The sequence below is a fragment of the Thermobia domestica genome, chromosome 18, assembly GCF_964235325.1.
Source record: "Thermobia domestica chromosome 18, izTheDome1.hap1.1, whole genome shotgun sequence".
Classification (NCBI taxonomy): domain Eukaryota; kingdom Metazoa; phylum Arthropoda; class Insecta; order Zygentoma; family Lepismatidae; genus Thermobia; species Thermobia domestica.
The window spans coordinates 44799222-44825012 of NC_137471.1; the positions used below are offsets into that span (position 1 = coordinate 44799222).

Sequence of the window (25791 nt, forward strand, 5' to 3'; positions counted from 1 at the left end):
CATATACCTGAAATAGGTGAGAAGTTGACCACTAAAACAGGCAAGCAACTAAGACTTCTGCTTAATTGCTACATCTCTTGCAGAGGGAGAAAATCGATTTAGTTGTCGACAAGTCGCAAAATCTGCTGCTTCTATCTATACAAAATTATCTCTAGTAATTCTATGAGAATTTAACATATTTTATTATGATAATTAAAGTTTCTTTTCTGCAATACCTATTTTGAAAGCTCCAAAATACACAAATAAGCAAACCTAATAGATGATAGAACTACGGTAACTTATATCTTTTTAATACGACAACTTAGTCGTATATTGTTTCGATTCTGCTCTGGCACCATACTTAGAGGAAATTATCCGAAGTCGCACCTGCATCATGAAATTTCACTTCAAGGCATGGCAATACCATTCGATAGTAAACAAATACTCTTCGACTTTTCTTTTGACACATTGTTGATTCATATCACAGCACAGAATGGGATCGTGACACTTTGGTATAAGATCAAGAATTTCTTGTATATCTCATAAAACTGGAAACCGTTTATTCATCTTGAGTTTTTTGCTTGTATCTCTTCTCAAACTGATGTTCTGTTCAACATTTTCCAAAACAAGAACATGGATATAGCGTATTGTTCTTCTAAAGTGAACGATTTAAAGGTATTTTACTTAAAACTGGACAGTATGATTTTGAGTAAATTTTCAAACCAACTTTTGAGCCTTAAATATTTGGGAATAATTATTCGTAATTTTTAAAATTTTATTTCCATCAATGTAATTTCATTACTTTTGAAATGGGACTTACTGCGTTATATAAAATCCATTCTCATGGATTTAGATAGAATTGTGTAGTTTCCAGAACAATAGGACCATTTATACTTTTGAAATGAAATGAAATGAAATCTGTGAGTTTTACGTCCCACGGTTATGCCGGTTAGGCTAAAGGAGACGTGATGATGACTGATGAATGAAATGGTGGAATGAAGAAAATGGGAGGAAACGGAAGAACCCCGAGAAAACCCACGCACACGGTGTTTGTCCACCACAAAGTTCACTTGGCGGGGGCTGGAATCGAACCCGGGACCCCAAGCACCAGAGATGAACGCTCTACCACTGAGCCACATTTATACTTTTGAGAAATGCTAACCTGAGAATACGTAGACAAAAGAATTCACAGATTGTGAATTGTCTATGTTTATTTTTAAGACTCAACCGAATCATTTGACGCTATTTTTCATGTGAACCTGAGGGCGGAGGCTTGAGTGATCCGCGAATTGGCAGGTCAGAGTCTGCAGTCGGACTCTGAAGCGAAGACTACGTCAGTTTTCGGTCCCATACAAAGTATCAATTACATTAATTGATCTTAAGTAAACCGAAGTGCAAGTTTTGTTTGTGCAATAGCAACAGTTTCGTCAACTCTCATTTATGAAGAAGTAAAACTCTTCTAAATTCTCGCCTGAATTACCTAAAAGAAGATTGTTGGAGTTGTACCAACAGCCCAACAGCGGAAAAAGACCAGTTTGCCAGTCACGTGATATAACGTGAATTTTCGTTGATCACAGAAAAAAAAATGTAAATCTATTGAAAGAGAAAATCTTGTAGTATATTTGTGACAATAACTGCTCGCCTTGACTAACTCGTCACTGATTAGCTTGCCATCTTCTGGTTGAGTTGTAGACCTCGTGTAGCGGGCGTTTACAAGCCAGTTGGATTTGATAGCTAAGACCTGGGAAGATACGGTATTTCTTGCTTCCCTTTAGAAATTGTTAAAAATGAGTTAAATTAAGAGAAAAGAGAAAGTAAAAATGGTTTGAAGACAAGGATAGGAATATTCATTATAATAGGAGACAAAGTATTTAGGCCAACGCTTACTAAATGTTAATCTATTATTTTTCTCCTGTTAATAGTAAAATTCTTTTTTGTGCTTCAATAACTTGTTCGGACATGAATGTTTTGTGACGTCCACTTGGTAATTCACCTTAAGCACGTTTTGGTTCAGATTAATAAGAGTAAAATTTAATCGTAAAATTAATAAATTTATAGTATAAATAGTTGCCTTTTGCATGTTTGGTAGATTTATTTTACATAGTTATTTTGGCTTAATACCAAAATAATCAATACGTGCAATTACTGCAAAAATTAATATTTCTTGTTCTGTTGTACGACTCAGAAATTTTGCTCCTGAATAGTACGTTGTTCTGTTGACGTGTTCTATATTCTTACTTTTTTTTTAAAAAAAAATCAGACGTTTAATTTTATATATTACATATTAAGCGTTGAATTGGCAGTTAAGAGAAAAAAAAAAGAGATAATAAAAGTCACATTTATTCATGGAGTCAGATTTAACTGAACCGAGGTCCTATGCACGCGGGTAAATTACGCTGCAGTGAGTACAGATGGAAGAAAGGAAAATAAATTTTAAAAAATCACACACAAAGGGAATACTTACAAGCACGTTAAAGTATATACATAGGTTGAGTGTGGTGTACAGTAGAAGTGGGCTGTTGCGTATAGGTTGGCATTATAGAATTAGGATTCTTTTGGTTATTAACTTCATTTAAGAGAAATATTTATGGGCGAAAAAAAGAATGAATTGCCTGCGACAATTCCACATAGTTCCTCTTCTGCATGAGGTCCTGAGCCTTTTCTAAATCTTGCAGTCGATCCTGCAGCTGCTGTACTGTTTAAAAAGATTCGAGAGCTTTTTTTTTTTTTTTTTTTTTTTTTTTTTTTTTTTTTTTTTTTTTTAAACTTTGCAATGCTATTGATAGGAAGTGAATCTTCTGTTCCTCCGAGGTCGCTGGTATGGGTCTCTATTTGCTCTTAATTTTCTTATAAAATATGCGTCGACTGCTGGTTTACTTTAGCTCTATTGAATTTGAAAGATTTCTAATTCTGCCTTGTACGCTGGTAAACTTAGACGAAAGAATGAAATTAATTTGATTTTGAGTTGGTCGTAATCAAGGTTATTAAGTTGATTTTGGTTTTGAAATTGGAGTACAAAATCGAGGGCTACATCATGCAAATGCATCGGTAGTATTTTTTTTTTCTTTCCGAGAGTTCATGTCTGAAGTAAGGCTAAATGATCGAATAGCATAAAAAATCGATCTGGGTCGTTTGTACTGTGACCTGAATATCTAGTTAAATGGGGAATATTAACAGGTATTCGGGAACCTGCTTCTGCCATACTATTTTCGTTCTGTCTACGTACTTTTTCCTGATCGACTTGTCGGCATAAATACCTGCCAACCTAAAACGAATCAATTTACCGTTAAAGAGTGTTATGAGAGTGCTACAACACGGATACTGTCTTTATAAAATTCTGTCTTATTATCACTAACACTAACACACTGCACTTTAATATGAGAAGAAAAAAAAAGTTCCTAAATCCGTTTATGTTAATAAAAATAGTGTCCCGTACGAAAATCCTCAAGAATGTCTGTCGGATAGAAGCCGACGCTTCTACCATGTAAAGTTTTCACTGTCTATAGGGTAGAGCAAAATACGGTACACGGGAATTTGGATTTCCCCATCATATTTTATTATAAAATTCTCCTCTTGAATACAATAAGTAAAATTCCTCTAATTGTGTAGGTTAAAAATGAAAGGAACCCAATGACCAGACATTTTAGTGTGTGTTGGTTAGGTTACTCTTAATGACCGTGCGTCTTAGAGAGGGAATAAAAATATGTTAATTAGGTGCCTCTCAATGACTGGGCGTCTTAGAGCATGTAGGAAGTGTGCCTCTCAATAACCAGGATAGGGTTCTCTCAATGACCAAGTGTCTTAGAGAGTTGGTTGTTTGATCAACCGGGTGAGATTAATACTTCTTGAGGTGTTCTGTCGTTTTTTATCCTAATATGTCGGTTATCTCCGTTGATCTCCGTCACTTGCCGACTGTTGACGATAGTGGTCGACGTCCTGTTTGTTGCTGTCGTCTGTTGAGTGTTCGTTTACTTCAAGCACGTGTAGTAGAAACATATGGTTACATCCAGCATAGTGTAAAGACACATAGATTTTTTTTTTTTTTTTTTTGAAAAATAAGTAATCAGAAATAAGGGAGATTAAGACGATGAATAATCGAGGCGAAAGTGACCTTAACGAGAATTTCCGAGTGAAAATCATAGTACTTAGGCCACACTACGAAAGGAAAAATGTAAATTTGATTTGTATTATAACGTAGATGTTGTATCGTAATGTCTTTTTGTAAGGTTCATATGGTTAATTACAAAGGTTAACATTCAGTTGCAGTTTTTATAAATTATTTGTTCAATCTCGAAATTCAATAATAGTACCTCAAACCTGTGTGTCCACACTTCCATCATTTTGATCGTCTTTGATAACTTGAGTATACTTTCTTTCCTTTTCCTTTTCTTACTCTGATGTGACACGGTATGTACTGTTATTTCACGACAGTAATGAGATAAATTCATGTCAATAATTTCTGATTGATGGTATAATCGTGACGAAAGTAAATTTTTTAAAGAAAAAACTAACAAAAGAAAAAAAAAGAAAAGAAAAGCTGTCGGGTGCACGTTGTTGGGTGAAAGTTTGGCGAAATAATACTCCAGCCTTCGCCTAGCACTCATCTAGTAAAAGGATTGAGGCCCTCCTCAGAAAAGCTGCTGGAGTTTTTTATTTTATTTTTTTTAATTTTTATTTTTTATTTTATTTATTTATTTTTATTTTATTTTATTTTATTTTATTTTATTTTATTTTTGACACAGAGGATTTTTATCGGTGATCATACGCTTTTCCAAGAGTCGGTATCAGTTTGACCTGGAGCATATCGTGATTCTAATGATATTTTTTTAAAGATCAAACACCGAAAATATGATTTAGTTGACATAAGTTACAAAATTTCCTTCAATGAAATTTTTTGGATAATGATATTACTCAAATTAATGAGTAAGGGGCCGCGGTGGCTCAGTGGTAGAGCGTTCACCTCTGGTGCTTGGGGTCCCGGGTTCGATCCCAGCCCCCGCCAAGTGAACTTTGTGGTGGACAAACACCGTGTGCGTGGGTTTTCTCGGGGTTCTCCCGTTTCCTCCCACTGTCTTCATTCCACCATTTCATTCATCACTCATCATCACCGTCTCCTTTAGCCTAACCGGCATAACCGTGGGACGTAAAACTCAAAGATTTCATTTTCATTTTTTTTCAAATTAATGAGAGATTTTTCAAATTTGAAGACTCCTTCTTTCTTCTCGACAGTAGTAAATATTATGAATACTGAAACACTTTCTCTGACAGATTTCTCACCAGCTCACTTAAATACTATGGAGCATTTTTTGATCCATTGGGCTTAAAGAACGAATTAATTGTCTTCTATTTATCTCGTGATTCTATGTTTGAGTTCAAATCTTGCCACGAACTGATGAAGATATTGAATATTGAATAAGTTTAAGCTATGCCAAAAATATAGAAATTAGTAACACATAACGACAATACTATCCACAATAATCTCGGTAGAGTGTTTCTCCTCCTCCTTAAAAAGAATCAAGACTTACTGTCGATCCACACAAGGACAGGAAAGACTCAACTCCATAGTTCTTGATTTCCATCGAGAAACAAATGCTAGGTGAAATGAGACATGATGTACGCTTTCAATTTTATGACCGTGTTATTATGAATTTCAACAAAAAGACTAGAAAATTAGAGTTCGTAGAAGAGTTATTTTGGAGTTACTTTGAAGTTTTTTAGTCATTAATTTTGCCCTCATCCACAGACATCATATTACTCAGGAGACACCATAACAATTATTTTCATTCTAAGAAAAATAAATTATTTCCTGTGCAGATATTTTTGTTTATATACATCTAACTAACCAACTAGACCATAAATTGTAATAATTTTATAAACGTAATATGAAAGGAAACAAAGGTCAAGTGAAAAAACAATATATATTTCAATATTTATTGTAAAAAAATAGAATATATGTGTATGCTTATAAAATACATATTTATTACAATATAATATATGCCGTGGCACAAATAAAAAGCACCATATTTTGACTGTCCTCTACAATGTAAGAATTTTTTTAATATTATTATTTTATTTTATACAAAGCATTCAGTCAACAAACGAGGACTTTTTTGGTTCAGTATGGCTAGTAATGTTAAGCTTCAGTGTGATGAAACATCCTATGGCACATATTACAAGTTAGTGTTTAAAGTATTTTGGCACATGCAAGACCGAACTTGTTAATTTTAATGTTATAAATGTATTCAGACTTATTCCAGGATATAATACGTCCTTCTTTCGCTTCTTTCCTGTGTCCACATCTTCGTTACGATTTGCTTCGTTTTTACTTAGATAATCCATAATACATATTGGAACAAATATATGTTTTTCATTCTACAAGCTTTGCTTTATTATATTTAAATCCAAATTACACTACTCGCTGAGCAAAACAATACATTTTTTGGAAAAAATTATTAACGTACAACAGTTTCGCCAATTATCCACTTACTTCGACAGACACTAACTGATGAAACCAAATGAATAGTTGGCGAAACTATTATACGTTAATAATTTTTTCCAATAAACGTATTGGTTGCTCAGCGAGTAGTTTAATTTGGATTTAAATATATATTTTTTTTCAATTCTTTATGCCGCAAAATAACTATTACTTATGTATTTTAAAAGAAGAAAACTATAATTAATTAAATAATTAAAAAATATATATATACACTTATCTTAAATAAGGAATGATGATAGATTTTCGCCTGCTCAAAACTAAAAATTAGCTACTTCTCATACATAGTTTTATTCTTAGTATGTTATAACTAGAGACCGGATGTTAGGCAAAATGCCTATTCCTTAATATTAAATATATTATCAAAAATAACGTTCTAAACTTTATATGGGGGGTTATAGTTTCGATTTAAGCTAATTTTATTTTGCCTATTTCGACTTTTACTGCCTAAATAATTGATTTAGTGCCTGATGTTGCCTATTCTATGCATTTTCTTCAAAATAAGCCTTCATTGGGAAAATATATAATTTATATAACATAAATAATACACACATATATACGTATATTATGTGTTAACACAAGCACGTGGTACGTTACAATATATATATACAAGGTGAACTTCAAACATGTGCACATACTTCGGGAGGTGATTAATGATATCAAAAGAAGACAAAGAGTCCTCTTGTATTTTGTCGAATTCCATGTCGTGTACGAGTGACAGTCGTGCCAACCTGGAATCGAAAATCGAATCTTGACAATTGGAACGGAACAGATAATGTGTACATACGTTGGAAGGTGATTGGTGACATGAAAAAAAAGACAAAAAGTCCTGTTTTATGTTGTCAAATTCCACGTCGTGTACGACTGACAGGGATGCCAACTTGAAATCGAAAATCGCATCCTGACAATTGGAACGGAACCGAAAGATGTGCACATACTTCGACAGATGATTCGTGACATGAAAAAAAAAAAAAAAAAAAAGACAGAAGTCCTCTTGAATGTCATGAATCACCTCCCAAAGTTGTGCACACTTTTATGTCTCGTTCCAATTATCAGGATTCGATTTTCGATTCCAAGTTGGTCCCTTTCACTCGTAAACGACGCGGAATTTCACAACATGTAAGAGGATTTTTTGTCTTCTTTTCACGTTACGAATCACCTCCCGAAGCATCTGCACATCTTTCAGGTTCACCCCGTATATATGGAATGCCTAACAAACTTCATTTTTATGTATAAGATAAAAGAAGATATTAAGAAAGAAGTATGTTTCTATATTCTTTGAATATTATCTGTGACTTGAATCTATTTTTTAATGGTATTGAATATTTATCTTCATTATTTCTAGTTACATTTTAGTGCCTATTTTACTGCCTATTTTTTAAATTTTTAGTGCCTATTTGCCTGCATATTTTCCAGGTTTTTAATGCCTAAACATCCGGTCTCTAGTTATAACAAAGAAACAATACAAATTGTATAAAATTTCTATTTACTCTGTAATAAATTTTCAAACGTTGTAGTTTATATATATGTGTATATTATAGTCTTTGAAAATACTGGCTACATGTATAATGTTACAAAAAAGTTTCAGCAGTTCATGATAAAACGTCTGTTGGTGGTATTGAAAACTTCGTTCAATATTTTAAACAGACAAGGATGTACGACTAGTGAACCATCTTGCGAGCAGTTCTTAAATCTCGGTGACCAACATATCATTATTTTATCACTAGATTTGTACTTTTTCATCAAACATCATCAACAAAAGCTTGTTTCCCTTTCAGAGAATATTAGCTATTTCCTTTACCATTGCTGACACGAAAACCTTAAGATCCTTTTCTCGCTTCTTTCCTGTGTCCATAACTTCCTCGTGATTTGCTTCATCCTTACTCTCATAATCCATAACGCATTTATTTGAGATAAGGCTGAATGCGAATACTGTCATACCGCAATGTTGTGCTGTGATTACCTCCGGCACAGTGCTCATTCCTGTAAAAGAAACGAAATTTTAATGATAATCAGGTAGAAAACAAATACACAGAAAAGATAAGAACTGTAAATAAACATGAGATTGTAAAATAAACATGAGATTGTAAAATAAACATGAGATTGTAAAAATATGCAGCGTTTAAGGTCTTTATTTTTAAACCTTCGAGATTATATAATGAAGTTATATACGTTTTGTACCAGATTTCTACTCTAATTTGTTATTTTTCGTAATTTTTTTTTCACTTGAATATGTATATATATTCAAGGATCAAGGCAGGTGATACAGTCATCAAAATCGGTCCAGCGGTCTAGGAGCAGTTGAGGGACAAACATCCTCACACACACACATATCCAGACAGGGGAGTATTTTTTTTTCTGAAAATGAGTTATTGCCAGATTTGAAACGCGCGTTCTGATATCTCTTATTCTTAGAAAGCTTGTAGTTGTATTATGAATACCTTTATCAAATAGCAACAATAAAATTGGATATAAGTCCGAAGGCACTTAAAGGTAAAAATAAGTAAGTCACTGTTTTCTGTTTCTCCTGAAAATTTAATAAAAATGACTTACTGCCCTCTGCCTTTAAGGTCCGGATATATATACATGGTGTCCCAAAAGTCCCCTGGCATGTGGCAACTCTGTTATTATCAGAGTTACAATAAAATGTAAGAGGGGAAACCGCTCCAAATATAATGTTTTCAATCTCAAGTGAAGGAATTGTTTAAATCGGACGAGCCGTTTGGGCTGTACACTCTTTAGTGCCCAATGTTAAATGAGAAGGCAACGTTGCCATTTACCTAGTGCTGGGGGAGGGAAGGAAGGGACGGGAGGTGGACAAATTTTGTAAGAGTATGGTGAATGGGGACATGTTTGAAACGAGGGCTGGCCATCGACACGTTAACATAACGAACAGTAACTTCATTCACTTACGTAGTGGATCCAGGTAAATAGCAAGTTTCATATATATAAGTATGACAATGTTTGTCCTTCTACTCCGAAACGGCTGGACCGATTTTGATGATTTTTGGCACCTGACTTGACCCTTCCCTAGCTTAAGTTTTTGTTTCTTTGATTAAAATACGTATCTTAAGAGAGGAGCAGGGGTTCAAAATTTATGCGAAAAATTGAGTATCTCACGATCTTTTTAACTTAGGAAAATGAAACGTGGTATATCAATTCTTCATTTAAAATAAGTAGATCCGTGTCCCAGCGTTTTTAAAATTTCAGTTTTAAGGGAGCATCTTCTATCTTCCATGCCGGTTGTACACAAAGTCAGGCTGAATTCTACACAGATAAGATGATTTATGTTAAATAAAAGAAAAAACATCATTGCCAGTTCAGCAGGTTATTCCCTTGGGCCCTCACCACACCACAATACAGCATTTTGAAAAACGGGATTTAAGATGCTTTATGTTCTCTCACACAACAATGTGCAGATTCAACTTGTCATTTTTGCGTGACCTTACATTCCGTTTGGACAGCCTGCTGAACTGGAAAGTTACTTTTTCATTTAACATGCGTCACCTTCTACGTGTGGAGCGTAAACGCCTGGTGCGATTGGAAAAATTCCATTTTAGATTGTTAAACCACCTATTTCCAACAATTTCCCCCTTCCATTTTTTTCCATATCTTTAATCATAACGGAATGGCCTATAGTCTCGAAATTTTGATACATCCGGTATATGTAAAAATGAATGAAACTATGTTGATCCTCAAACTCCTAGATTGCTGGGACCGATTATGCTGATTTTTGGTGCATGACAGGATCATGGCGTAACGTATAATCCTATCTTGTTATTTTGATTTAAATGCATATGCTAAGGGGGAGAAAGAGAGGGAGGGTCAATTTTATGCGAGGATTTAGTAACTCACGATCCTCTTAACTTAGGAAGCTGAAACTTCGTATATAAATTCTTCATTAAAATAATAGGCCCGTGACCCAGCGTTTCTGAAAATGTCCGTGTTAAGGGAGACGAGAGGGGTATATTTGGTGTATTAATTTGATTTGATTTTCAGTTTAGCGTCCCTTTAAGCAGCGAGGCTATATGAAACATGGGCCTACACTTTAACGTGGAATCCGACCCGCATGAGCACCCACCAGAAATCGAACCCGGCTCATCCACGCCAAAGGCGCGTACATGAGGGCCGCGGTGGCTCAGTGGTAGAGCATTCACCTCTGGTGCTTGGGGTTCCGAGTTCAAACCCTGCTCTCGCCAAGTGAACTTTGTGGTGGACAAACACCGTGTGCGTGGGTTTTCTCGGGGTTCTCCCGTTTCTTCCCACTTTCTTCATTCCAGTATTTCATACATCTCTCATCATCACCGTCTCCTTTAGCCTAACCGGCATAACCGTGGGACGTAAAACTCAAAAATTGCATCCAAAGGCGCGTCACTAATCGCTTAGCCACGAGGGAGCTCGGAGTATATGCGATATATATAGAAGTGAATGTAACGCTTTTGTCTTTCAACTCCTCCATGACAAGACTATAGTCTAACTCGTCTTTCAACGTGTTACTTTGATTAAAATGCCTCACCTAAGGGGCCGCGGGATTCAAAATTTATGCAAAAAATTGAGTATCTTACGATCCTTTCAACTTAAGAAGATAAGATTTGATACATAAATTCTTCATTTAAAATAATAGAACTAGTGACGAGTTTTCCTTTCGTGTTCTGCATAATGCTTGGTTGTTTCTGTAACTTATTTATAGAAGGTTTTCATTGATTTCGTTGTTACTCACGTTACATATTTGACTGACCTACTCTTGTAACCAGTATTCGTATGGAATAGAAGCATTGTACTCACCCACTGCGTCAGCACCAACGAATCTTAACATTCTCAATTCAGCTATGGTTTCAAAATTTGGTCCACCCAAAACAGCATATACACCTTCACGGACAATATCTGCTAAACCTATCTTCTTCGCTACCTCCTTTGCGAGTTTCCTCAGTCTCAAGTTGTAAGCCTTGTTCATGGCTGGAAATCGAGGTCCAAATCTATAAATGAAAACACAAGAAACATGTTAGGAACTTCATATATATATTGAGACAAATTTTGTGTCATTTATACATAACTGAAGCCGTGACTTCCATAACCACACAAATCCAGTTGAAGGGACATTGAGAAAATCAATAAAATCTGAATATGTCTGGGAAATTTGAACTTGGAAATCAGATTTTTTTCATACTTACACGTTGCTAAATAACAAATATCACTAAGTATTAAAATAACGAGTATTGCAAGTAATTTGTCTATAATAAAATAATGAAAATACTGGACTTCTCTAATTATGGAATTTATTAGTGTTTACCTTGGTTTTAGATATCATAACTCTGATTTGGAAAAGGAATACACTGATATTTAAGCAATAATGTCTGGAAATGAAACAACAAATAGTCACTGTGCATAAACCCAGTCTCTAATTTCAGAATAATGTAATACAACAAACAACGCATTTAGTTTACTCATATTTTTTCTTCATTTAATCAGAATCCCACACTTCACTTCCTGATTCCTGGGAGTCTAATGTTTACCATACTAATCCAGATGTCTCTGAAAATAAGGTTGCTCTGCAGGCAAAATTAGCAACTTTCAGGGGAATCTCAGCTCTACATGCTCTCTCCAAGGGTTTTTTTTTTTTTTTCATCAATTTTTGCTTTTCCTGTCATGAATGTTTCTGTAACTAAGCCGCTTGATGTCCTGCTTGCAGTTATGGTTTCTGATGTGTATTCAATTTTTCAATTACTCTATGCGTTGAGAGCTGAACATTGTGCTGTTATGATTCACAGCCACGCTAAACCCTTGTCGGTTGTTTGCTTTCCAGATAAACACAGCTCCATGGATTTGTGTGCTAATGAAACTCAACACGTCAGTAACATGCAGAAGATATGGAAGCCTGTGTTGTTTTGAATATCAAACTATAGAGCCCAGTTAGACGATTACAACGACATATATAACTCATGTAGTGCCAAAAAAAAATGAACGTGTGTTATTATGGAACACGCGGCCTCAATTGTGTATTTACAATTTAGAAGTAATTCATAGATAATAATATAAACATTTATGAAACAAGACTTGTGTGCACATTCACAAAATTTGGCTGTCTATCATTCAAATGAACTTTTAGAATGTTTTTAAATAAAAGTCAAATTACCTTTTCTCCTCGCGAGTCTACAACGATTTACCTCATGGTGGTTCTAGAGGGAAGTTATATCGGCAAAAACTTAAATTTTATCGCTACAAGCTAAAGGAAGAAAGTTTACCTGATGTACTACTTCTTGTATACAGCTTTCTGAAGCTGTATGAAGCTTTCTTTCCTTAGGCCTTCACTACAAGCTAAGAGAAGAAAGCTTACCTAATATACTAATTCTTGTATACAACTTTCTGAAGCTGTATGAAACTTTCTTCCCTTAGGTCTTCGCCACAAGTTAAGGGAAGGAAGCTTATCTAATGTACTAACTCTTATCTACAGCTTTCTGAAGCTGTATGAAGCTTTCTTTCCTTAGGCCTTCACTACAAGCTAAGAGAAGAAAGCTTACCTAATATACTAATTCTTGTATACAACTTTCTGAAGCTGTATGAAACTTTCTTCCCTTAGGTCTTCGCCGCAAGCTAAGGGAAGGAAGCTTATCTAATGTACTAATTCTTATCTACAGCTTTCAGAAGCTGTATGAAACTTTTTCCCTTAGGTCTTCGCCACAAGCTAAGGGGAAAAAGGTTACCTAATATACTAGTTCTTATACACAGCTTTCTAAAGCTGTATGAAACTTTCTTTATGTCTTCGCCACAAGCTAAGAGAAGAAAGTTTACCTAATATACTAATTCTTGTATACAGCTTTCTGAAGCTGTATGAAAGTTTCTTCCCTTAGGTCTTCGCCACAAGTTAAGGGAAGGAAGCTTATCTAATGTACTAATTCTTATCTACAGCTTTCAGAAGCTGTATGAAACTTTTTCCCTTAGGTCTTCGCCACAAGCTAAGAGAAAATAGCTTACCTAATTTACTAATTCTTATCTACAACTTTCTGAAGAAGTATGAAGCTTTCTTTCCTTAGGTCTTCTCCACAAGCTACGGGAAGATAGCTTACCTAATATACTAATTCTTGTATACAACTTTCTGAAGCTGTATGAAACTTTCTTACCTTAGGTCTTCGCCACAAGCTAAGGGAAGATAGCTTACCTAATTTACTAATTCTTGTATACAGCTTTCCGAAGCTGCATGGAGTTTTCTTTTGTTGGTTTGCATCGATAAAATTTAGATTTTTACCGATGTTACTTATAACGCGCCATGATTTATGTATAATAAATCAATATGTGTTCGTTATACGGTATGTAAATCCATTTGAAACATAACCTTTGTTACCTAAAGCCATATTATATTATCATTTCATTTGTTGTTACTTGATTGTTTCGATAACATTTCCATAGATGCTTCTCGTAACTTTCGCCGCTACTTGGCCTTTTACATAGCTTTTCCATACACGGTTTGTATAATGTTTACTTCTGCTTGGTGTATACTATGTAAGTAATTGAGAAATTTGGTAAAATAATAATAAAAATAATAAATTGTTTGATGGTTTCCTCCCATATACTTAAGCCAAAAACATAGTATAAAATATCTAAAAGTAATGTGTAATTATGTTTCTGTTATAAAATGTCTCAAGTGTTCTCTGTCAACTATTAAGAAGCCAAAGTAGGTGACTTGTTCTTCTGGTACTTAAACGAAACTACTAGTAGAGTGAACGTGACATTATGAGAATAACAAGGGCCAAAGAAGCATTTCGGAAGAAGAAAATCATATATTACTCGAGTTAAAAACAGTAAAAGCTTCACTATATGTTTCGTACAGAGTACTTTACGATATGGAAACAACATGAACTAGATGAAGAGGCGATGTCTACAAGCGTTCGAAGTAGGGATATTGAAAAAATTGATTCAGCAGGATTGAAGACCAATGAAGAATATTGGAAAAGGTAGGTAAGAGAAGAATAATGTTGGAGACTAACAAAAACAAGAAAGAAAACAAAGTTACTATGATATAATATAAGAAAATGATACGATTTTACAGACGAGCTAGAAGATATGATACACAAAATGGGAGAAACAAAAAAAAAAAAAGTCGCAATTAAGTATTTAACATTTTTAAAACAATGTTTTGAAGTATTTGAATAAAAATGAAACTTTGCTCTTCGGCACAAGATAATTTTTTCATGAATCTCTCAAAATTTCAAATAAAAACACTGAAAGAAACACAGCGATTTACGTTTATGGTTACATGAATGCTGCAACTACAATCAGTAACATTGAGTATATGACAAGGGGCTTCTATTTCTTAACGTCAGAAAGCAAATTTATACCTGCGTTGCTCCTATCACCTTGTATAATTGCGAAGTGCTTTCAGCTATTTGATAACGAGCAGCAGTCTACTTCCAGCACCTTAAATCGTAAATTTTCCTGGAAGGGGGGGGGGAGGTAAGCATTAATATTTGCCTCTCCTAGAAAAATATGAATTTGAACCCCCTAGAAAAATGAATTAGTCTCCCTAGACCTTAATCAACACTTATCTCACTTCTAAATGCCCCAGCTGTTGACGTTTTTACTGAAGTAGAACTCAGATTACGTATATACTTTAAATTATTAATTTGTTTGGAAGTTGTATGGTGGGCGAATTCCATGCTTCACAAGTTAAAGGGAAGGGACAATATTTGAGACAACTTAGAGTTTTAAGATATATATATTATTTCTTGGGGGAGGGGGACTAATAGTAGACATTTAAGTAAAATAAGCCCAGGAGGCTCATTTCATGACTGTCTCTGCAAAATTTGCGGATTACAACGCAAATAATGCAGCAAATAATTATAACTGGCGATTGCAAACTAAAATGCAAATGTTGCTTTTCGCTGAAGAGGCCTACGGAGTGAGGCCGCAAGTCATTTTTTTTTTTTTAATCGTGAACTTATTCCATGCTTCATTTATACATTCATGTTCGTATCGCATCATATAGAGTGAGAAAGTTTTTTCTACAAGTGAGCCCCCACTCGAATAACAGATAATTTTAATGGGGGCAGTTGCCTCCCTGCCCTCCTTCAAGAGTAGTTACTTTTTCTCCTCTTAGCAGCTCTTTTCAACTTTCGTTATCCCTTAGGGCAAGTGATCGAGAAGTGTAAAGAGAAAGGAGAATTATAGTTAAAAAAAAAAAAAAAAAAAACTTCGCAAAAATAAACATGGTTGTGGTGGTGCTGCATACAGTTAAATTGCAATTATTTTCACGAGGATAGAGGACGCGTAATTTAAAGTGTTTTGGGACGCTTTTCAATCCTTTTATCGTGAATTGTCTTATTTTACTTTAAGTATGAGTGGAAAATATTTTAATACTTTTAATCCCGTAAATGAAATTTATATAAGTTATACATGGAACATAATTATTAAAGTATACTTTATGGCTTGCAATATATGCTATATGTCATTTAAGTAATGTTTAATAAGATCGAAGTAAAAGGTTTGTATAGAAACAACTTTTACATTTACGTTGAGCAGTAAGTAATAATACCGAATATAAACTTAAATCAATAAATATGAAAAGAGAGAAAAGAGTAATTTTTTTTTTTTTTTTTTTTTTTTGTCCTATTTTCTAAATATTTAAGTTTCATTTGGAAGCAGAGAGCACACCTGCGTGTACGCACATGCCTTTGCTGTTGCAACCGCTGCTTTTACAGGCAACAATTCCTCTACTATTCAGAACATCTGTTACACAGAGAAAACTCGTATTTCCATAAATCAAGTCGAAACCATCACAGTAAGAATTTGAGTGGACAAAAAAAAGTGTTACAAAGACTTGCATTATGTGAATAGACAGGTGATTATTTAGTCAATATACATATTAAATGTATTGTTTATTATATTCTATATATTTAAACTGCAGGTGCACTGACAATTACTTTTTACAATTTTAAATAGAATAATTGTCGCCTACTATAATTCGTACAATGACCCTCCGAAATACTAAATATTTATCTTATTGAACTAAATATTTGACGTACCTGTCATCGTTTGTTCCCAACAAAGGGTTGTTTCCTGCGAATCCCATCATATTAATGTGATCCTTCACAACCATGATGTCCCCAACATTATATTCAGGATTCAATCCACCAGCCGCATTCGTTACTATCAGATGTGTTATACCAACCAACTTCATAACTCGTACAGGCATCGAGCACTAGAAAGTAAAAGATAAACTATGGAAATCTGTTTCTTCTAATGGTATATTACCTATCATTATCGTTAAAATGTGGAAATTTGCTTCTAATAGTTTTCTGCCTATCATTTGTGTTAAAATGTGAAAAATCTACTTAAGCCAATCTACCACCTATCATTGTTGTTCTAGCATGGAAAGTTGCTAATAGTCTACTATCAACCATTAGTGTTAAAATTTAGAAATCTACTTCTAACAATCTACTACTTGTCATTAATGTTAAACTGTGGAAATCTACTTCTAATAGTCTATTATCTATAAATAGTGTTCAGATATGGGAATCTGTTTCTATTAGTCTATTACCTGTCAGTATTAAAATGTGAAAACCTGTTTCTGCCATTCTACTCCTTATCATTAGTATTAAACTGTGGAAATTTGGTTCTAATAGTCTACTGTCTATCATTAGCGTTCAAATGTGAAAATCTGCTTCCATCAATCTACTACCTGCCAGTATTAAAATGTGAAAACCTGTTTCTACCAACCTGCTACCTATCACTAGTATATCATTTGCTCAAATTGCCAGATCTTTTTTTAAGGTACTATATTTTCTCCGCGTCAGGCATCTATGATAACAAATATAATCAAAATACTTACATAAATTATTACAAAATAAATTAGTTATTACAAAATAAATACAAACATTATTTAAAAAGTAGTTAACAAGGAACCAAGACAACATGATAAGTCATCAATTACCGATGAGTTCATTTTTCTAGACGCTTCCTTAACCTAGATTTTTGGGTAATTCAAATTCTGGACACACTGTAATTTCTATGGATGGCAACACTGAAAATTCTTCCGATTCGTAATTTCGGGTGTAGAATAACATTATCTATTACTGAGGTAAGTTACATTTCATTATCTTTTTTCCACTTACGAGAAACGGGCAAAAGAAAATTTGTTAGCTTTTGAAAAATATTTAGTAGTCTGCCCCCTTAACTTTTCTCTCAGCTACGTCTAGGCTCTAAAGAACACCATACACCTATCTCTTAAATGCAACTGGGTCCTGAGGTTCTCCTGAACCTGTACCGGTATCATTAAAATCATAAATAGTTTATGGAGTAAATCGAAGTTTTTATTTATCAGTGATTCATTTTTTTTTCTTATCTGCATGGTCAGCAAAGTAATAATGAAAAAAAAAAAGAAAACTCATCGAACCATTTTATGTGTATTTACCTTCCATAATGGATATCCCTCGTAGTAATGAAATCGTCCCTGCATACACATTGTCGGAACACCATGCAGGCGTCCAAATACAAGCCTTCCTATATGACCCTTTACAGTCGAAGCAGGAAAATGTGGAATTTCAGTATATTTTATTATTGTGCTATTTTCAAGCATGTCACCAAGTGGACCTAGACAATAAAGGAAAAAAAATGGATATTAACACAATTACAACAATAAATTGAAATGTAATCTTAAGTTGAACGTTTCGGAGCTATGTTTTCAGGGCTAAACAAGCGGAATGATTAATGTAAATAAATACTAATGACAATGGTAATGACAGGAATAAAATGTAAGTAAAATGTCATAGAAAGTAATGAAAGGAAATCTTTCAGTTCTATGTCCCATGGTTATGTCCTATAAGTTGATTTTCGTTTAGCGTCCCTTTCAGCAGCGAGGCTATATGAGACGTGGACCTACTGATTAACGTGGAATCCAAACCACATGAGCTCCCGCCGGAATCGAATCCGGGTCTCCCACGCCAGAGGCGCGTATGCTAACCGCTTAGCCACGAGGGAGCTCAAGGCTAAGCGATTAGCATACGCGCCTTGTATGTATGTATGTAAGTATGTCACAATGTATGTATGCTAATACAGAGAAACATTGTGAAATGTGGAATGAGACTATTGGAGGAAATGAGAGAGTACCGAGAATCCCACGAACACAATGCTGACACACTTAACTTATATGGCCTGGGATCGAACTAGAGACCCCTAGCACAAGAGGTGAGCGCTCTACCACTGAACCACCATGCTCTCAAAACTTCTTAAGACTTTCATATCTAGATAACTGTTTATAGATAGCTGTTTATTAAATAACAAACGCTCAGTAGTCACCATCCGTTCATCCTAAATATTCAATCCTAAACTCCAACTTTAAGCTAGACTGATCAGGTTTAGAAAAATGAAAATTCAATCCTAAATTTTTGTGAAGAACAAATTCAATATTAAAGGAACCAGCCTTCCTGCAGTGCGACAATTAATCCATTGTAAATAGATTTAAGTTTTCATATTTACACAAATTATGTTTCTTAAGAAAATAAGTGTTTTGACATATCTTGCGTCTTTTATTCATTGACTTATTATTATATTTATTTTTTTTATTTAGGCTTACTTAAAGGGTATTCAAATTCTACTTTAGAAAAATGGAAATCACAGCCTTTACAAATTTATTTTTATAAAAAACAAAATACGTGCAGCAAAAGGTAGATATCAAAGCTAAGTGGATTTCGTTCCCTCTGTGGTCTTACATAAATTGCGGAAGAAGGCAAATAAGTATGGGTTTAATGAAGTATTCAAACCGCCAATAAAATTAGAAAATAGCTTTACAGGATACAAAAGTTACCATGTGGATAATATTAGTGTATTAGTGGACAATATTAGTGTACATATTCAGTAAAATGTAATTGTAATCAAACTTATATCAACATGACTAAAAGATATGTGACAACAAAAATGAAAGAACATCTAAGAGACTCAAAGGATGATGATATCGCAGTTGGGGTATATCTAAACATTTGGTAGCCTCAAAGCACATCATAAATAACGTAATCATAAATAAAACGTAATCACAAGCAGAAAACTCAACGTATGAATCCTATTGTATTAGGACCAGGCGGCCGGAGTTAAATCTTTGTCAAGGATTACTAAACAAAGTTGGAACTACATTAAAATTAAGAAACACCATAAACCTTGCTTAATTATGTCTTGAATTAAAAATCACAAAAATTTTCATACCATTGTAGCATTTTTTTCACAATTATAAGAAACGAATATACGACAGGGATTGGCTACTATGATTCATAATGAAGTGAATAAAAAGTCGTTGTTACCTTAATTGCCTGTAAATACAGTTTTATAATTGTGTATAGTGTTCAACAATTTTGGAGAGAAGTTATTTCAGTGAAATTGTTCAAGAATTTGCAGAGAAGTTATCTGCATATTGATATAATTATGAGAGGAAGTGAACAAATAAACCAACATGTAAATTCATACTCAATCTTCAAAAAATCTGACAATCTTCTCCTGACAATGCTCTCAAAAATAAGTGAGTGAAATATAAGGACTCAAGAATAAATAAAAGATGCAAAGTACAAGATCCATTCAATAAATAATCGGAAAAGTTCTATAAAAAATACAAAATTTCGACAAAGTTTGTACTTCTTTGTTATTTTTTTGGTGATGTCCTAGAACTATTATGAGACGGGCCTGGCACGCCTATCTCGCGAACAGAATCGGTGAAACAAGATGGCGGCACTCTTGCAGGGTTGCGCCAACGTGGAGCAGCGGAATGTCATTAGATTTCTGTTAGCTGAAGGGTTGAAACCAATCGAAATTCACCTTTGGATGGCAGTGCAATATGGTGAAAGTTGTTTGAATCGAACACACTTATACGACTGGGCAAATAAGCTCAAACAGGATGTAATACGTGTTGAAGATTCGCCATGCCCAGGACGCTGTCTGTGCAGTCACGGAGAACAACACTACGAGAGTTGATGAGTTGATACGGGAAAACAGGTGTATTAAGGTGAGTGATACTGCAGCTAAGATGAACATACATACGCACGAACAAACGTACGCAAACCAAATGCTTGAAAATTTGAAGCGAACAGTTTTGAGGAAGCGGCGTGGACTGACACTCCACTGCTGCACGTTGGTGCAAACCTGCAAGGAAGCCGCCATCTTGTTTCATTGATTCGCAGCGTTCCGTTTGCGAGCCAGGCCCATCTGATAATAGTTCTAGAACACCACCAAAAAATGAGAAAGAAAAGCACACTTTGTCTAAGTTTTGTATCTTTTTATACAACTTTTCTGGTTATTAATTGAATGGACCTTGTACGTGCAAATATTTACTTTCTTATGATTGTAATAAGAATGCGAATAATACAGTTTTGGACAGAATGGACTTTCCTTGAAACCTCTTGGAACCAATTAATTGCATTATGCAAAGTATTCTTGTACTCTGTTACACTTACCCATTCCAGAGCCGCAGATAATTCCTATCTTTGGAGGCTCGCTGATGCGACTTTTAAGAAATTCTGCTATCTCTTGTACAACTTCATATGTGTATCTGTGAAAAATCGAAAAGAAAGAAAGAAACACTATTAAATCTGTTATAGAGCACAGAATACATTAAAAGTACAATTCTCATTTATCAATTCCTTTACCTGAAATAACTTACTATTTCTGTATGTTATTTCCATAACAGTTGTTTATTTCTACATTTTTTTCGCTGAGATAGTTACGGGTATTTTTCTAGAAATTATAACTATGAACTTATTATCTATCTTCATGGCGGGCTATGATTCAGTCACTGTAGTTTGTACCCCAACAGTTCTTAATGTTTTTGTAACAATTTCACGGATTTCTGACGTAGAAATAACTAAGTTTTAAGTTGATGACTCTTTTTAGATTTTTGCTTTTAATAATAATAATTATTATTATATTAATAAAAATCAGTGGTCACGTAACTGAATGCATGCTTTGCTAAAAGTTCAAATAACATAATTTGTGCCTTTATTAGTCATGTGTCTTGTTTCGCAAATTTACATCCCAGTTATCTCGATTGTTCTGAGATTGAATAGCAACAAAACTGGCATTGTTAATATTCTTTTCCAATTGTCAATCATCATTATTGTTTCAGTTCATAACTTGTGCTAAGCAACATAAATCTATTTGGCTTCTTTGAAACTCAGAGTTCCTTTTCAGGCTAAGACTATATGAGACAAGCCTGTAGAAGATTAATGGAGGAATTCTCACGCAGCAGTTGAGATATATTAAGCTCCGAACTCATAAGATATAGAGATGTGTGTTAGTGAACTCAAGATGAAGTGAATCAGCATCTTTCTTTTAACATAGAAATTTGAAAAATGAGATACCAAACAATATCGCTGGAATTCAAGAAGACAACTCTTCAATATATATTTTTCATACGTCTGATAATAGATGTTCTATTTATAAGTGAAAGTAATGAATTGGAATAGTAAAATGGTATATGAAGTGTTGACAGTATGTCACTTGGGTACTTTCTCCTGTTACTGAACCTAATATTGCTTATATTTTCCCAAATATGTGCCTGATATTTGTATATGAACTTCCAATTGTAAACATGTTCATGAAAATTGAGTTGTGTTAAAATCGCATGGAAGAAATTTTGCTCTTCCGGACAGCTATTCCTTATGATGAAATTATTTGTTGCACCAAGTTTTCTCTTGAAAGTGAACAAATAAACCTGGTAGTCAATCAGAATTAAATGCAGATTCGGAATTAAAGGTAGGTATGCATTCACATTAATTTTTAATTTCCTTATGTTTCAAGGAATACAAATTTAATATTACATGTGAAAGCAGTGGCGTATACAGAATTTCATCATACCGTTTCTCAAGTTCATATTCATTTGAGGACATCTGTATACATATGTTAATACGGTATGTGTGTCTTATTTCATAATATCTTATTGAAAGGGGGAGGTTACAACCCGAACTTTCCTTTGCGTACGCCACCATGTAAAAGACTTAAGAAAATTGTGTTTGTAACTGTGAAGTATTAAATGAAAGAATAGCGTTATGAACATTCAAAAAAGTACGTGCAAATATGAAGTGAATGGATTTAAAAAAAAAAAAAAAAGTTTTGCATTAATATTTGTAATAAATCCGAAACAAATAAACATAATAAACAATAACTTTCCAAAAATGTTAAAATTAAAGCTAAGTTGCCAAGTTTTGAAATTACAAATACGGAAAAAGTTTTTGGAAACAATTGTTCAGGACCTATAAATGCAATTTCCCTTTTACAGCTTAATTTGAAAATTAAATACATACAGCGTAAGTATATTCATAAAAGACATAGAACAAGAAGTTCCTGAAGCGGGTATGGAAAATAGTAGAAATACTGTCAGACAATACAAAAGAAAGTAAACTAGTACTTTCGCTAAATATCTCACCAGATTGGAGGGGATAAAACTAAGAATGGAATTATACAGGGTGTTTCAAAACAACACCGACGACGTTTGGAAGGTGATTCCTGACATAAAAATAAGACAAAAAGTATAGACCAACCTGGGTGCACAAATCCTTCCTTTCGGAGTTATAGGCTGCCGAAAACATGAAAAAAATGAACTTTAAAGGTCCATAACTTCAAGACTATGGGACCTACCGTAGTCGGATCAAGACTTCACTTAGGAACTAATATGTGCACTATCCAAAAATACACGTTTCAGAATCCTAAGGTACTCACGCAACAATTTTTATAGAGGAAGTTTAGCTACCGGCATATAATCTGAAGTACTCACCAACTACCTCTATAAAAATTATTGCAGAAATACAGCAGGATTCTGAAACTTGGATATTTGGATAGGCACATACTATTTCCTAGGTAAAGTCTTGATCCGACTACGGTAGGTCCCATAGTTTTGGAGCTATTGACCTTTAAAGTTCATTTTTTCACGTTTTCGGCAGCTTATAACTCCGAAATGACGTATTTTTGCGCCCAGGTTAATCTATACTAGAGTTCTTATATTTCAGAAATGAAAATCCGGGACGCTACTAAACAAAATCTTTAAAATGTTTAAAATGGAAAGAAGTGTTATATACTAATTTACTTTCTTCATTAATTAGAGTAGTTCAAATATTACTTAATCACATTTTTAGTCATTTTAGTATACCTTCTCCTCTCTACAGTTGCGTAGCAGCTGCCCCCGCAACCCCCGCAGTGCGGGGGGCCCCGAGGTATAGGGGGCCCCGAAGTCTTGCTATGAATAAAGATTTAAAGAAGTAGAACTTCAATCTTACTTCTATCGGCTTTACAACTAGGGTCCCTTCTCTATACTTTGCGGGGGGGCCCGCAAGTGTGCTACGCCACTGCCTCTCTAGTTAAGGAAACGTAAGTAGATGATTTACCTCCTCTTCTCACGATCTGTTACGTTTCGTGACTTTCAGAGTCTGTTTTAGCTCATTCAAGATATTATGTTTCCTTTCACACATTTTGTCTGTTCGTGTTTTATTTTTTTAAGAGTTAATGCAATTTCGCGACGCTTGTTATCTTCAAAGAACTTCTTTCGTTGAATTTTTACTTTATTTTTTAAACCTTTTGTCCCTAGCTTAATGAATGTTTTGTTTAATAATTAAATCCATGTTTTATGTATTAAAAAAAAAACTTTTGAATTGCCATACTCAGAAGTTGAAGAGAATAATTATATTTCTAATTCTGTGAACAAAAGCAAATTATAATATTACCTTACTTTCTTCTTCGCTGAAATCCGGGACTTTTGAAAGTTCCGAGAAACTTTTTTTGGTACGCCAGGACGCAGATCTCAATTCCGTGATTGTCTCTGATTTTCCGGGACGAATGGCAACCCTAGTCTATACTTTTTGTCTTATCTTGATGTCAGGAATCACCTCCCAAACGTTCTTGGTGTTATTTTGAAACACCCTGTATATATAGCGCAAGCAAATTATGATTATTTGATTGTGGTGATAAATTCGTATTATTATTCTTGAGCTTGCTGATCCCATCACCATCAGATTGCTGTCACGATCAGCCACTGTCTCAAATTTTCTAAACCGGTATTCATCGATTGGTGGTGGTGGTGGGAGCGACAAAAATGCTAAATACAACCCAAGTTGTTTTCTCCTAACAGTGGGGTACATAGTCCTAACTGTGATACACAATCAAAGATTTGGTAGAAAGAAAATAAAAATAATATAAACTTAATGGAAATGTCTCATTTGCACTTGACCTAAAAAAGATACTTTGTTTTTTTCTTCAAAATTACTCCAGAACTGAAACTGCTGCGATCAGCTAGTTGTTTGATTGGAAAAATTCCATTTTACTCGACATATGCGTTGTTGACCTCAATCAGCTGATGACCACTGAATCCGTATAACGTAAGTACTTGCTTGGATTTCTTAATGCGGAACCTAATCGCTATTGATAACCTATAGGTCGTGACAAGCCATGCCATGTAGACCCCCTGGTGTGAGAAAATGCACTTATCTCGTTTTTTTCTTTCTTTCTTCAGTAGTCAACGCCGAAGATAACCTATGAGAACCAAAACAAATGTAACGTAAGATGCTTCTCGAATGTAAGTTGCGTCATGTGTAGTTGGTTCATTATTTTATTTTTTGAGTGCTTTACATTAAATTTGATATGAGACTAAATTAACCTGGATGATACTCCTATATTGCTGCCAAGTATACAGAAGTTACGTAGGTCAGTTTTAGCTAAAATATTCTTTTCAAGTCAGAAGCTTTTAGTGGAACCCTATTCGACTACTGCGTACGAAATCCTACCGAATCTAATTTTACAAATTGCAAATATATATATGCACACACTGGGAGAGGCATTTAAAACTGTTTTTGGAAATATCTAGAAAAATACATATCGGATGCAAAGGTTGTAAAAAAAAAAACTTGTTCGTCTTGAAGCGAGACATCCAGTGACATAACGCTCGACCCCCCCTTCCTGTTGCCCCACCTTTCGAAGCCGGGAAGGGGTCAGTTTTGACATCTTAAATAGGAACTCCCATTTCTTATTGCAGATTCGGATCCTCCGAGAAAAAATGAAAACTTCCGTTGGTGAAGAAGAAAATTGAAGAAGTAGCGAGTATTCGGATAACACAGTATCCTCGAATGGGAGAAAGGAAAAAAGATAAGAAAATTAGAGTAGAATAATCAAAGCGAAGATTATACCCCCCAAAAATGCTATCATATAATCATATAGGGGAAGATGGGGTAATAAGAGACACTCAGGGTAATAAAAGACAAAGGTAATTTAAAATGTTGACAGTTTTCAAATCATGTTTCTGATTCTTTGTGTATATTTACTTTGTTACTGGGCAACACAATAGAAAATTAATTTTTTTCTTCCCA

The 25791-nt window shown here is 34.4% G+C and overlaps 1 protein-coding gene across 1 annotated transcript in view; it reads right to left on the reverse strand.

Annotated features, from left to right (window-relative positions):
- Positions 1-5896: 5896 nt before the first annotated feature.
- Positions 5897-25791, reverse strand: part of LOC145675442 (purine nucleoside phosphorylase-like) — a 51379-nt gene continuing 31484 nt past the window's right edge. The window contains exons 2-6 of the mRNA XM_081745860.1: positions 20899-20993; positions 17877-18055; positions 16489-16664; positions 11258-11448; positions 5897-8455 (exon numbers count right to left, since the gene is read on the reverse strand). Of these exons, the coding sequence (XP_081601986.1) occupies positions 8247-8455; positions 11258-11448; positions 16489-16664; positions 17877-18055; positions 20899-20993 (850 nt within the window). The 3' untranslated portion in view covers positions 5897-8246. The remainder of the gene's footprint in view (positions 8456-11257; positions 11449-16488; positions 16665-17876; positions 18056-20898; positions 20994-25791) is intronic.